At 48.0% G+C, this 13,687-nt stretch overlaps 1 protein-coding gene across 1 annotated transcript in view; it reads left to right on the top strand.

The window, feature by feature from the left end:
- The first annotated feature begins 997 nt into the window (after positions 1–997).
- LOC149354200 (uncharacterized) overlaps positions 998–13,687 on the top strand; it is a 32,659-nt gene continuing 19,969 nt past the window's right edge. The window contains exons 1-4 of the mRNA XM_089577470.1: positions 998–1,244; positions 7,390–7,449; positions 11,356–11,473; positions 12,673–13,010. Coding sequence (XP_089433596.1) covers positions 1,124–1,244; positions 7,390–7,449; positions 11,356–11,473; positions 12,673–13,010 — 637 coding nt within the window. The 5' untranslated portion in view covers positions 998–1,123. The remainder of the gene's footprint in view (positions 1,245–7,389; positions 7,450–11,355; positions 11,474–12,672; positions 13,011–13,687) is intronic.

Raw genomic sequence — 13,687 nt, 5'->3', positions numbered from 1 at the left:
TTTCGTGGAACGGGCCAGGTGCAGACCAATAGCATGATACTTTTTTTTCTTTTTCCGACAAGTGAGCGGAGAGTGTTGACACTGCGGAAATTGATTCGGTAAAGATTAGCAATGGGAGGGAGCTAAAACGAACTTAATGAAGCGCTTGATGAGCTGCAGCAAGATGAGCGCTGTTTTAAGGGAGCCTAGACGTCTGCTTTTAACTTGTCCCTTGCCAAACAGATCGGGTGATGTTTGCGGCAGAAGCTTAAAATGCTGGAAGGCTCAAAGCTGGGCAGGAAGTGCGGTCCGTATTTGTCACTTACTACATAGACTGAAGTGCCCGATTGGAAATACAGCAGAAATTACTCTCTTAGCCCCGCCTATTTTCGTTCATTGGTGGTCTGTTTCAAGGAGGTTTTGATCATTTTGCGTGGCTTTTCCTAAGACTATGGCAAATTCAGCGGTGATACAGTTGACAGATCTTACGGAAATTCTTCTCAAATTTCTCTCACGCGCCTGCAGCTGCTCATGAGACGCGTTCACGACATGACCACACAAATAAAACCTCAGCGTCCTATCAAATGCCAGTGACTGTGTGAGACTGCATGTGTACTAATGCAGTTGCGCAATACAGTTGACGGTTGCGCTCCGTACTTGCCACTTTTTCCTGTTGTGTTCGTATTGTGTACTTAGCGTCGAACTATCAGGACCGACAAAGAAAAAAGGAAAACCGCTGAGCAACACTGTCGAGGGAGGCTACACGGTTGCGCACACAGGGCTCGGGGCAGATGATACAAGCGCCAGAGCGGCGCGGATTCCGTCGATCGCGCGCAGCAGTCGCGGGATGCGCCAAGTGAGAGGAGAAGAGGGTGAGCCACAAGAGGGGGCTGCCGCAGGGAAGCAGCGCGAGGAGGACGGAACGGTTTCGACAGCGCCGTAAGCTCTCTTCCCCCCCAGCTGTGCGCTGTGGTGCGTTCCGCGGCAACCGCCGCCAGATAGGACGCGCGTCGGCGAGGGGAGTGAGGAGGGCTACGTCGTCGCCCAGGGCGGGCTGAGAGCGCGCGGGCGTTCCCGGAGGAGCCGGCGGGCGCGACCGCGTGGACAGCAGCGGCAGTGCAGCCGTGATTAGGCAGCGGCGAGGATGCCCCGGTCCTTCCTGGTGCGCCGCTGCGGCAGCTACGCGCGCTGGAGAGCCGCCGTCAGGGCGCTCGCCGCCGACGAGGTCCTCCTGGCGCGCCAGCACGTGCGCACCTCCCAGCACGGTGAGTGACGGAGCACGAGGGGCAAGGCTGCGCGTGCGCTGACTGGGCTCAGTGGAGAACCGAAACAACGTGGCCGGGCTGCGACTGCTTTCTGCGACGACGGGGCACAGACTGCTCGTCGTGGAGAAATCACAGTCGCTGAGCTGTGCCGCCGTTTTTTCGGTAGCTTCTTCTCCACTCGGCGAGGTGCGTGTTAGGAAGCGCAGTTACGGATGGGTCGTCTTTCCATTAGCAAGAAAAGACGGCGCCATCCGCCTTTGGTTTTCGCCAATCCGAAATGGGGTGTACAGATCGCCTGCGACTAGAGTTTGTTTCATGTTCCATGTCATTACTGCATCTTGTAATTCTATTCAGAAATGTGCGCATAATTCTGCGGCGGTTGCTCGCATAGATAGACACAAGCAGAGGCAGAAAGCAACAAATTCATACTCCGATTGTACTCTGTCCAGGCCTGCTATTAATGTTATCGTTCACCATTAGGGCCGCTAAGGCACAGGATATACGTGCAGCGTCACGTACAGTAATCTTGACTGTGTAGAGATTACTTTGAGGGCTCCTTTTTTTTTTTCATAGCGAAGACTCCCTGAGGCCTTGTTTCCCAATTTTCATTTGTGTTCTGTGGGAACACAGATCATTACACTCAGGGATTTTCCTAAGTAGTGCGGAATGCGTTCGTTCTCTAGTTTTCAAAGATCCAGTCAGAAATGCGGAAATTCAGCTTGAATGTTTCGTTAACATTATACCGTAGATTTAAAGTCATGCTACGTGAAATTTCTGCGATCAGTTTGTAATTATTTGGCGCCATTGACACAATTCAGCTCACATCGCTAGGAAAGTGGATTAAGGTTAACACTATTGTAGTGCCCATTCACCGCTTCCCCTCCACGAAGTCACGAAGCATTCGCTGCTTATACGCGTAAGTTCTCCCAAGAATTTCTGCACCTCCTTGCGCTTTATTGCACTTAATTTCAAACAATTCATTAGTTCCACAAATTATGTAATAATCAACCGCACTAAAGCTTTAGTACATTTCCAATTTCCGGTCGCGCGCAGGGATTCGCCAGTACTACATAGGGCGCCTTTTGTACAAGGAATCAGTGACATAAAAAAAGCAAACAATATTTAGCTAAAAAAAACGTTTCTACATTACAGCACTGCAGCGAGTGCAACAAAAGGAATCATTTCGCAAGGGAAGGAACAGTTGCGATCTTATGCAGCCCGTTAGCAGCGCCGCGAGAGTTTTCTCTGTGTATAATCTCGGCTCCGAACTAATAGTTTGAGCAGGGATGAGACAACATAAAATGGTAAGAGGGTGTGTCAAGAACGCGCAGAGCAAGGGGAGTTTCTTTCATGTAAGATGCTTACTCTGCTACGCCGCACTGGCGATAGACGCTGTTTCCTTAGTGTTTCGTCGTTAAGCTTCACGCATGGACAAGCGTTATGCGACAAGGGAACGCTCTACCACTCCCTCGCAACTGCTGTTTTGCCTCGCCAGCATCTCATTAGGTTATACTGTCGCTGTAACGCTTCACTGTAATGAAGGTGTGATGACGTGCTGTCATCGTTTTGTTTTTTTTTTGTTTTTTGAGAAAATTAAACGCTTGGTAACTGTCTTATTTCTCGATGAGCACTTCAGCCGCACCCTAAGAGAATAGAAAAAGAAGGGAATGAAAGAAGAAAGGGAGGAAGAGGTGCCGTAGTGGAGGGCTCCGGAATAATTTCGACCGCCTGGGGATCATTACCGGTCACTAAAGTCGCACAGCACACAGCCACCTTTTGCGTTTCCCCTCCAAGAAACGCGGCCGCCCATGATGAGGGTGATGAAGAGAACGAAAGAAAAAAGCGAGAGAGAAGGAAGGTTTAATTCGCCGCGTAAATCGAGCGTGATCACAATCATGGGCTCTCTAGGGTCAAGAAGAATGAAGTCCGAATTGTGCCTGATAATATTCAGTTTTGACCAGGGCTTGGAAGTCGGGGGGGGGGGGGGGGGGGGGGGGGGGGGGGCAGCGGTTTCAGCTGCCGTACTTGCGCACAGCTTGAAAACTGATTTTTCTGCCCATATGATTTCCCGCCGCTCCTTTGTCAAGTTGACGATACTACCAGCAGTGCGCTCTTCGGCTCTCTGTGGCATTCTTTCGCACTTTGTTCTACGGCAGTGGGTACACAATAACATCTCCGCTATCGCAGTCCCTGCCTTCTATACAGTACTTTTTGTCCACCCAGAGACTTCTACTATTCGCTCTTTGCGTTCATTATTACGCACCATTTTCGCCCACTATTCTTCTTACCGCTTTCAGTCCGTTCTCTCGCGTGCATTGCGCTGTAGAATTCAGTACATGAACTTGTAGATGTTGTGACAAAATACCTTGGGGATGAAACTCGTTTGCCCCTGTAAACGCGCTAGGAGTAAGCTAATCTTTCTACTACTATAAATATACTGCTGTACCATGGACGCTCCAATTTTGAGGCTGTTTACTCATGCGGAATTATAATTGGTTGTCGTAGGATTTCTGAAAGTAGAAGGAAGATTTAGGTTTAGGTTTATTGGGGTTTAACGTCCCGAAGCAACTCAGGCCATGATGGACGCCGTAGTGAAGGGCTCCGGAAATTTCAACCACCTGGGGCTCTTTAACGTGCACTGACATCGCACAGCACACGGGCCTCTAGAATTTCGACTTCATCGAAATTCGGCCGCCGCGGCCGGGATCGAACACGCGTCTTCCGGGTCAGCAGCCGAGCGCCGTAAACACTGAGCCACCGCGGCGGGGAAAGTACAAGAAAGAAGCAATATGGTTCCGCGAAAGAGTTGCGTCACTGATCTCATTTTTTTGCCAAGTACCTGGCTCTATTTCTAGTGCATTGAGACCAATCTGACTATAAAATTGTAGTCATTCTATAAAATTATAAGATAAAATTATAAAGTTATTGCGCATGCAAGTCCTACGATAAGGCCGAACGGCACGCACAGAGCCGAGAAAAGCACGAGACAACAGCGCATGTGCGCAGCTACATATGCCAGAACCACGTCGCATACATAAACTAAGAATAAATTTTGAGAAAGAGAGAGAGCGAGGGCAAGTCAAGTGCGCGGATTTAGTTTTCATTTTTCTTCTTTCTTCCTCCCGGCAAACTGCGCACGCACACGTTGCGGAGAGGGCACTTGGAATCACTGTTTTTGTCGGAGCGTCCCGTTCGCGTAAATCAGCGTTCGTGCTACTCTAGAGACATCAGCAAGCAGTCTCGCTCCATGCAGGGCGCTTGTTGAGGCGCTCCGCGCGCACTGAGATGTTGCAAAAGCAGTGCCCGCGACCAGCTGTTCCTCGCTCGCTGAACAAAGCGCCGCACACAGATGTGAGCCCATCATCACGACCATGCGTGGTGACATGCACGGTGCTCAACTTGCAGCTCCGCAGGCGGAGAGTTTAGGACAGCCTTACAAACTCCACGCAGTTAGATTGGAGCACAGTGGGGAAGCGATTTTGCATATGATGGAGCCAGCTCATTACTGCGAACGTATACGTGAACGAATCCTCCTCACACGCGAACCTGTGGACGGTTCCGCGTGAGTACCTTCCGCGCAGCACATAATTTTCGAGCCCCAGACAAGTGCGGAGAGCTCCGGAGTCGACGAGCCACTCGTTGAAAGCATGCCAGCCGAGATGCTATCCACTACCGGCTGCGGTCGGCGGGTACAACGGCGCTTCTGTGCAGCCTGACTGGCACCTGCTGCTTTGACTGCATCAGAATCGACACGGATGTGTGGGTCGCGCTTAGTAGTGCTTAACACAGCTTCAGAAAAAAGTAAATAAGAAATAGTCGGGTTCAATATTACATGAAAGAACATGTAAAAATATTTTTTTTCTTCTGTGTTTTGTTTCTCGCTGTTCAAGCTAAGGATCACGAGATAGAACCTCGAGATAGACATGCGGAAATTAGGATGAACAAATGGACCTAGCCAGGACAGGCATTGCGTCAAAAAAATAATAAAAGAATAATCGTCTGTCCTTTAGAGTGACCGAGAGAATATGAAGAGAAAGAAAATAGAAAAGAACGGTTGAGAACAAGGTGAAGGGATGGAGTACTCAAATAAGATCTGCAGAACAAAATACCGTTACAAGCGCTCTCCTAGAGGGAACAGGTTGCGCTTGACAAGTGAGCCTTGAATTAAAGAACAAGCTCCCAGTCTTCTCTCCTATCTCCATGGCAGAAAAGTGGCAGCGATTGTGGACGCCGATAGTGCATGCTATGCACGAGCAATAGGCCACTTCTGATGCTCCTGCTTCCGCACTGTGAGGTGAAGACCGTGTTTATGGCGGCATTCTATTTGGTGGAATCGGGCATCCCTACGAAGGAAATGCTACAAAAGTCTTGCCACGCTTGTTTCACGCCGAGCGCAAGCGAGTACGCGAGTGTGTTTCTCTTAGAACACAATATAGTTAACGCATTGTGCTGCAGGCCTGCTGCGTAAAATTTTAATTTAGGTTTTTGTAGTAAAGAAGAATGGGAAGAAGCAATCGTTCCGAATGAAACTGTTTGCATGTGGCTGCGATTCAATGAAATTAAACTGAAAGTTTCTGCAGACTTCCAATATTATCCCATCAGTTCAGGCATCGAGCTAAGCTACGTTTATATTTTTCCTGCTGCCTCAGGACGTTAGCAGCAAGTATAAATCAATCGCGAAAAAGTTTCCGTCCTCATGAGCCTATTGACGTGTTCTGCATGTGTTTAGTTCAGATGATGGAAGTTATGTAACATAAATAATCTTTCTTTCTTTATTCCTAGCTTGACCAAAAAAAGGGGGGTTTTGCAATAAGGTGTGGCGAAGTAATTAACTAGACTGCAGGATGCGAACTAGAGGAAATTCCAGCAGTATGCCCAAACTAAATAGACGAAAGAAGGGCATATAAGCCCACTCATGAAAAAGCTGTCTGGGATTGCCTCAGGGGCGCATAGGGCGCCTTCGCCGCACGGGATTATTGCGAATATGTCATCAACTTTGCGCAGAAAACGTAGACGCAAACAGTGTTTTTTTTTTTCGCGGTGCCGGAAGTATATATAACTAAATGGAACAAATTTACAATAGCGTGAATTGACATTTACCATTTTAAATGTTAGCGGTCACATCATATTCCCCTCTGTATGGCAGTCACAATATATAGCTGTAAATCAATATCTTGGTCTCAACCACTCAACTAGTCGGCTACACATCATGACCCATGAAAAGGCGCGAAAAAACGACAACGACGAAGAAGCAACACGGAAAGGGCCGAACAAGCGCTGCAGTTGGGGAGATCTGGTTAAAGCCAGGTTTATACTACATGACCAGCTTTGGCACACTAGCAGTCGGAGGAACCATCTACGCGCTCTTGCGTCAGCTATGTCCTGCCACTCTACTTCGACCGTGTTTCGAGAAACGCTGAGCATGTCAGCTGACTACCGCAGGCCGCGCGATAGGTGGCTACAAGCGTCCAAATTGGGAACCAGTCAGCTCCCAGATTTAGACGCTAGCAGCCTACGCGTATTTTCATAACGTGCATATAGTTAAAGTGCTCTATTGCTCCACCTCCATTGTTGTCGTATTTGTCGCGGTGAAGTCAGTGCATTCTCCGTAGTTGGATGTGCAGCGCGCGTTGCACAACGACCACTGGATCCTCCCATTCCTGCCCTTTCTGGGTTTAGTGTGCTCATGGCGCGGTCGATAAAGCGCCGGGTTGGGAATCATCATCATCATCATCATCAGCCTGACTACGCCCACTGCAGGGCAAAGGCCTCTCCCATGTCTCTCCAATTAACCCTGTCCTTGCAGCATTAGCCCTGCAAGCATTAGCCCATGGTTCGCTGTGGGTTTACAGCTTAAATCATATGAATTACGAAGGCAACCTAATCGGAATTTCTAATGCGGACTAGTTACTTAGCTACGCTATTAAGTGCTAGTCATCACTCGATATTGTAGACCTCAAAGTGATCAGTCAGTTTCATATCTGCGCAAGTAGCTTGAAAAGCCCAGAGCAACGAGAGACTGAAGTTAGGAAGACTCAATAAATATCATCTTAGCACCTATAGGCGCTCTCTTTCACATTTACGCGGTTGATTATTTATTTCTTGACTTGCTGTCTTAATCGTCGGTCTGTTTTTCTCTTTTCAGTTCTTACGTCGACAGACAGATGCTTGGATTTCAAGTGGACTGCTTCACAAAGCGATGAAGGTCAGTCCCTCGAATAAGTTCAATCCGACATTGTAATACGAACGCCATATGACATCTCGCTGCGACTCCACAAACTATGAAAGCACAACATTGGGAGAAAGCTCTGCATCCTGGCTTTTGAAAATGATTCGCGCTAAAACATATAACTGCCAATATTTCTATCGTCATTGAGTTGTTCCCAGGAGAGCGCACTAGCGTTCGCTTTTTTTTTAGCACATAGTAACCACTAAGCTTACTCTCCACAACTGAACTTGTCTTCTGAAGCAATCATTTTAAGGCATTCCTCTTTCAGCGTTCGTCCAGTGGCTGAAAGAGCGGAATGGGGCATGTTGAAATTTGTAGGCCCACGCCCTTTACTTGCAAGTACTCAGAGCTCCCCTCTCCGCAGATGACATTGCTTTCATGCCGTTCACAGAGAGAAAAATGACGCTTTTTCCACTGCGACCTGTTTGACGAGCCCAGCGGAGCATTGGGACGTCGCTCTTCAGTGCCAACCCACAACTTAGCACCTTAAAAAATTCTGCAGAGACATTTAAGGCAGCTTACGTGGGAATACGAAAGTATGTCGTGGACGCAACATGTAAATTGAGTTTTTTTTTTTTTCCGGCGATGAGTCTTTTTTTTTATAGCGATGACACCATGCACCCACACGCACGCACACGTGTATGAGACCACCCAGAACTCTGTACAATGAGCGGTTGCACCGCAATATTGATACGAAAGTCTCTGAAGGCGTACAGTTGAAGGTGCATATGTCCTTGTTTCGAATCCCTGTCGCAAGCTGGCCTCCAACTTTGTCAGGACATGTAAGCTATAGGCAACTAAAAATGTTATGACACCGCCAGGAACGTTGTGCGACAGACGGTTGCTTCACAATTTTGGTACGACTGTCGGGAAAACTGGCGCCGCATGGAGGTTGGCTAGTAGCGAGTATATATAGAAGAACGACATATACAGGATTGCCTGAAGCGGCAGTGCTTGGCTTGCTGTGTGCGTCATACGCCCCCTTGATGACGTCACCCTGTTCTCGCCACTGCGGGGATTTTCTGTACCATCTGCGAGTGCACACACGCTGCCGGCTTTTGTCGTGGGGGGACTGTAACGCTTTGCCATTAAAAACGCCTTGCGTGTGTGACTCGACGGAAAGCTTGTTAAAGAACCCCAGGTCGCCGAAATTTCCGGACCCCTCCACTACGGCGTCCCTCATAGCCTGAGTCGCTTTGAGACGTTAAACCCCCGTAAATTGTAAACTGTAAACAGGAAAGGTTTTGGTTTTTGGTGTATGGGGGTTTAACGTCCCAAAGCGACTCAGGCTATGAGAGACGCCGTAGTGAAGGGCTCCGGAAATTTCGACCACCTGGGGTTCTTTAACTTGCACTGACATCGCGCAGTATACGGGCCTCTAGAATTTCTCCTCCATAGAAATGCGCCCGCCGCGGCCGGGATCGAACCCGCGTCTTTCGGGTCTGCAGCCGAGCACCATAACCACTGAGCCACCGCGGCGGACTAAACAGGAAAGCTTGAGTAGAAAGGGACATCAGCGAGAGAGGCACCGCGCCGCCGATGTTTAGGCAGTCGTGATCGTTCGTGAACACTGCACCTGTTGCACAGTTTACGACGTCTGAAACACATTTAAGTACGTAGCAACTGGACACAAACTGTCATTTTCTAGTGACAAGGCATTGTTAAAACTGGCACAGTTTCTCCTTTCATAGAAACCACTAGTGCTGACGTGTCGCAGACCGCGCCTGTCTACCTCGAGAGAAAGCCACTCTTCCGTATCGCCTGAACGCCGAGCGATTTTATCTACTGGCCAGCGTGGTTGCTCAAGACTCAACGTGCCACGTTGCCTTTGTGCTAGAACAGGTGCCGTTGTGGGTGATGTGCAGCGCTCCCTTTTAGTATGCCCATGTTTTCTCGGTGAGTGTCCCACACCGCTGCGAAACCTGAGGAGGTGGAGTGTGCCACTCGACAGCAGGATCTCGGCTGTGTTCTCTGAGGGATGACCAAGTGGAAAAGCGCGGGGTTGCTAATGCCCACCCGTGGGCAAATGTGTGAGGCGTCCTGCCCTCTTTTAGGTTCAAAAGCTGTCTAACTGACAAATCTGTTGAATTTTTTTTTTGATGTTTATTGTTCAGGTTAGTTCATAAATAACATGCTAAGCGCCAAATATCGATTACGGCGTTGCCGGTACGCGGAGAAAAGGGTGTTCAGAAAGTGAGAGGGGTCTCTTAACTTTGTCCATCTATTTAGACCTTAAAGGACACAGGATATGCAATCCTTTTTAATGAAAATGTAGAGAAGGACCAGCTGCCAATATAGTTATTTTAAGGCACATTTAGCCTGATTCTTGGCATCACTGCATCTACCCGCCCTTATGCCTAATGCATTAGGTCAGTTGAAGAATTAATTTTGTATTTACGATACGTTTAAGGACTACTTCGCGAGGTTTCTTTTGTTTTCAGAGCTGATGTTCCCAATGTAATAGAGAACTAAACCAAAAAGAGAGTAAACATTCCACGGAACAGTCATTCCCTGCTCTCCACTCATCTAATTTGCCGTTGTTCCCTACAAGAATCCCTTCTTTCCGGACCTCTCATACCTTTCGAACATTGAAGTTTATCTTGATCTTTACTTTTTTTGTTCGATATGCCGCTTATTACGATGTATCTTCGTTCCTTAGTTCTGCACTCCTTTGGTGCTACGGCGTTCAGCTGTCGAGCCCAAAGTGGCCATGGTGGCCGTATTTTCGATGGAAGCAAAATGATAAAGCGCCTGCATGTTATGCGATGTTAGTGCGCGTTAATCAACCGCAGGTGGCGGATATTAATCCCCAGCTCTCAGCTAGCCCGTCTCTCATATCTCGTGTTCAGCAACTTTGTCCCCACGTACCAAACAACCACAATATGCGTGGCTGGAGGGGTGCACCACGCTTTCGCTGCTCATAAAACAGCGGTTCTCCGGCCATTTTTCCGGTATATAACGCTGACAAATTGATTGGCTTCTTCACTGAGTGGCATGTGTACCGGCTGGATAAAAAAGTCAACTTTTGCACAAACCTAAAGCAGGTTTTTCTGCTTGACTTTGCAGCTTAGTGACAAAGCCCGTCGCTGGTTCATTTCTCTCGCTTGTTCAACAGTTCTGGACAAAAGCATTTTTGACCGCGGAAAAGTTTATGAACACAATTTTTTTCATACATTGTAAGATTTAACTATTACGCTCAATATATCCGCAGATCTCCTGTCGACAGGCTTGGATTTTTTTTTTCGCTGTTAGCGTTCTTGCTATCTTCAAAAGCGTTCCCCGTTAGTTTTCTATGGCAGTCATAACTGCCCCATGCGAGCGATGGAAACACTTTAAAAGACAGATTTTGCTACACATCGGTAAGTTTGAAGGAGCTTTTTTTTTGACAAATTTTTTTTCCAGGGTTAGAGCACAAAAACAACTACAAAAATTCAATTTTCTTTAGAGCTTCCAAGTGTGACTTTGCGAGCCACTAGCTTGAATTCGGCTTCGATGGGAAGTTATAAACCCATTTTAATTTTTGGAAACTGTGACGCGTAGGATCATTGCAACTCCAGGGACAGATGGAATAACGCGTAAAACGTGCGTTAATATTTCATTCTCTGGAGTTGTAACTCCGACCTGATTAAAAGTGTGTTATACCAGGCAAAGCGCTGACGCTTGTGCATGTGAACACGAGGAGCAGATATAGCGAGAAGTTTACAGGGGTTGTACAGGTGGAATTACATCTAAGTCTCCCACTTTTTCCACATGACATGCATGTTAAAAGCAGGCTTTACAAGGTGATTTTTGTTGTAGTGCTTACTTTTTGCACCTGTTCTACTGGCTTTTATAATATAAGAGTAAGCTTAATGGCCTGTCAACAATGGTTTGCATTCGCAGAAGTTTCGAGAAGTCCCAGCATTACACCTCCGTGCCAAGAGTCCAGTGGAAGCGTGCCTAGTGTCCTCACAGACTACTCCATTCAGGCGCTTCTTGGTCTGAAGACGGAAACGACAAGGTAAGGAGGAGACGTAGAGAAAAAAAGTTACGCCAATCTTACTATGCAAGTATCTACTGCACTGCTACAATCGCTTAGAGATTATGCCTATTGTACGTGCTACTGAAAATTATTGGCCTCAATAGAAGCTCAACAGAGAGAGGAGGAGGAGGGAGGGGGGATTCAGCATGATTTTCTATGCGAAGTATTAACCTTGAGAAGAGTCCCTCTCCACCCCCCCCCCCCCCCCCCTCCTTTATGTCCACCTCCGCGTTCAAGAGCGCTCCGGTCTCAACTGTCGTAGCAACTAGTGATAAGGACATGGTGAGGGTAGCGGTAAACAAAGATCTTCAAAGAAGAAATGGAACAAATCTTCGTGGATCTTTAGTATCTGCATTAAGTATGGGACAACTTCAAGCGCGACAGAGCAGTCTTCAATTTGTTTTAATAAAGGAGAACCCTCAGCTGCTGCTTTTGCACATTGTAAGGACGACCGTCCTTCGAGTGCAACAGCTCTTCTAATGTATGCACTTTCCGGCACTGCAGAGGTTACGTATGCGGTGAGGGGCGTGCTCTTGACAATGGCTGTACGTGCCTCACCTGGACAGCAAAGAATGGTTGTTTCAAGTTTTGCTGGTTTTATTGATAAGAGTTCTCATACATATGAACTGTTCCTGGAGATAAATAAAAAAATAAATTAAGCGTATTTCGGATAAGCAAGAAGCATTGTAATGAAACGTTTTGTGAATTTCGCAAAGCGCGCAGTTTGCAAAAGGGGCGATGTAACCGGCTCGTACCCAAACACATGGTGAGTTTTGCTTGCATGGCAATTCGCCAGGTTCAAAATGTTCCCGGAAAACATACTTTTCATATTCTTCGACGTACAGTGAGTAGGGGAAGAGCATTTCCCTGCGAAGAAACATCATTGAAAGAAAGACTGCAGTACGTAATCGTCTCTGACTTATTTACGCCGTTTGTATTGGGTTCGTATTCCGGCATCGACTTTCTAAACATCCTTACAATAACGACAGTTTCTATCCTGTGTGTTCATGAGCAGACTCCTCAGGACGAATGTCATGACAATCTTTGACACTGCATAGATTTTCGTTTTGTAGGTGTCTCTGAACTTCGCGCTTCAAGTTTGGAAATCCGCAGATGGACTGCCGCTTCCGCATTGACTTGCCGTCCTCACACACTTTCGTTATTCTGCTTTCCCACAGTGCTGCACATGGTACACCAGTCGGCGCCCAATCCTTCCCTTCATCTGAGTCGCCTCCGCTTACACGGAGCACGGTGCTCTTGTCGGCTGGCTACAGTCCCGTGGCGAGGAGGCCTGCGCCTGCACCTTCCGCGGAACGCAAGCCTCAGGACAAGGCTCTCCGTCCCGGCCTCGGCCGCATCTTCGAGTGCAAGCAGTGCGGCAAGACGTTCAAGCGCTCGTCGACGCTGTCCACGCACCTGCTCATCCACTCGGACACGCGGCCTTACCCGTGCGAGTACTGCGGCAAGCGCTTCCACCAGAAGTCCGACATGAAGAAGCACACCTACATACACACCGGTGAGCGCATCCTGATGCTGCTGCTGCTGCAAAGTGCCTAACCTCGCGGAAGACGCAGAGTCCTGGCCTATGGCGAGCACTAACGTCGCGGAATCCCAATGCAAATTACTGTGTTGATCCTTAGAGGCCTCACTGTGCGCGTTGCTAAAGTTCCCTTTGCTGGAAAGACGCGATCAGCATAAATAAGCCGAGCTGTAATGAGAGCTAGCTTTGGATGCAATTTGATGCCTGCACAGCCTCATGGGCAGAAAGAAACGGCGTAATGGTTGAACAAGAAAAACCTTGCTACGCCTGAAATATTGATACTGAAGAGCAGTCTCAGTTCACAGTTTTTGAATCTGAACACGGCTGTCCGTGTCTCCTATTCTAATGTTCAGCATCTATATACGATGTTTGCTAAACGTTGTTTGGAAAGATATAGCTGTCTGTTTAAGCCCGATATGCCCTCGTGCAGAGAAAGTTCGGGGCGCCGATTGAGCTGTTGCACGCTTTCGGTGTCCCGGCAGAGCAATGAAGGATGACTCAGTGGCACGCCTACAACTGTAAGTGAGCTGTCGGCTTGTTACTTAGTGCTGCTGGGGTGTGATATTTCAAAGCCTACAAGCCTGCTCCTCCAAAACGTGCTGACGTTGGTAATGAAGCTGTACCGTACGTTTGGGGGAATCCCCCTGAGGCCC

The sequence above is a fragment of the Amblyomma mixtum genome, chromosome 3 (assembly GCF_055824585.1).
Source record: "Amblyomma mixtum isolate Tamu chromosome 3, ASM5582458v1, whole genome shotgun sequence".
In the NCBI taxonomy this organism is placed as follows: Eukaryota; Metazoa; Arthropoda; class Arachnida; order Ixodida; family Ixodidae; genus Amblyomma; species Amblyomma mixtum.
The sequence above is the reverse complement of the archived record's forward strand: the minus strand, read 5'-3'. Positions and strand labels throughout refer to the sequence as shown.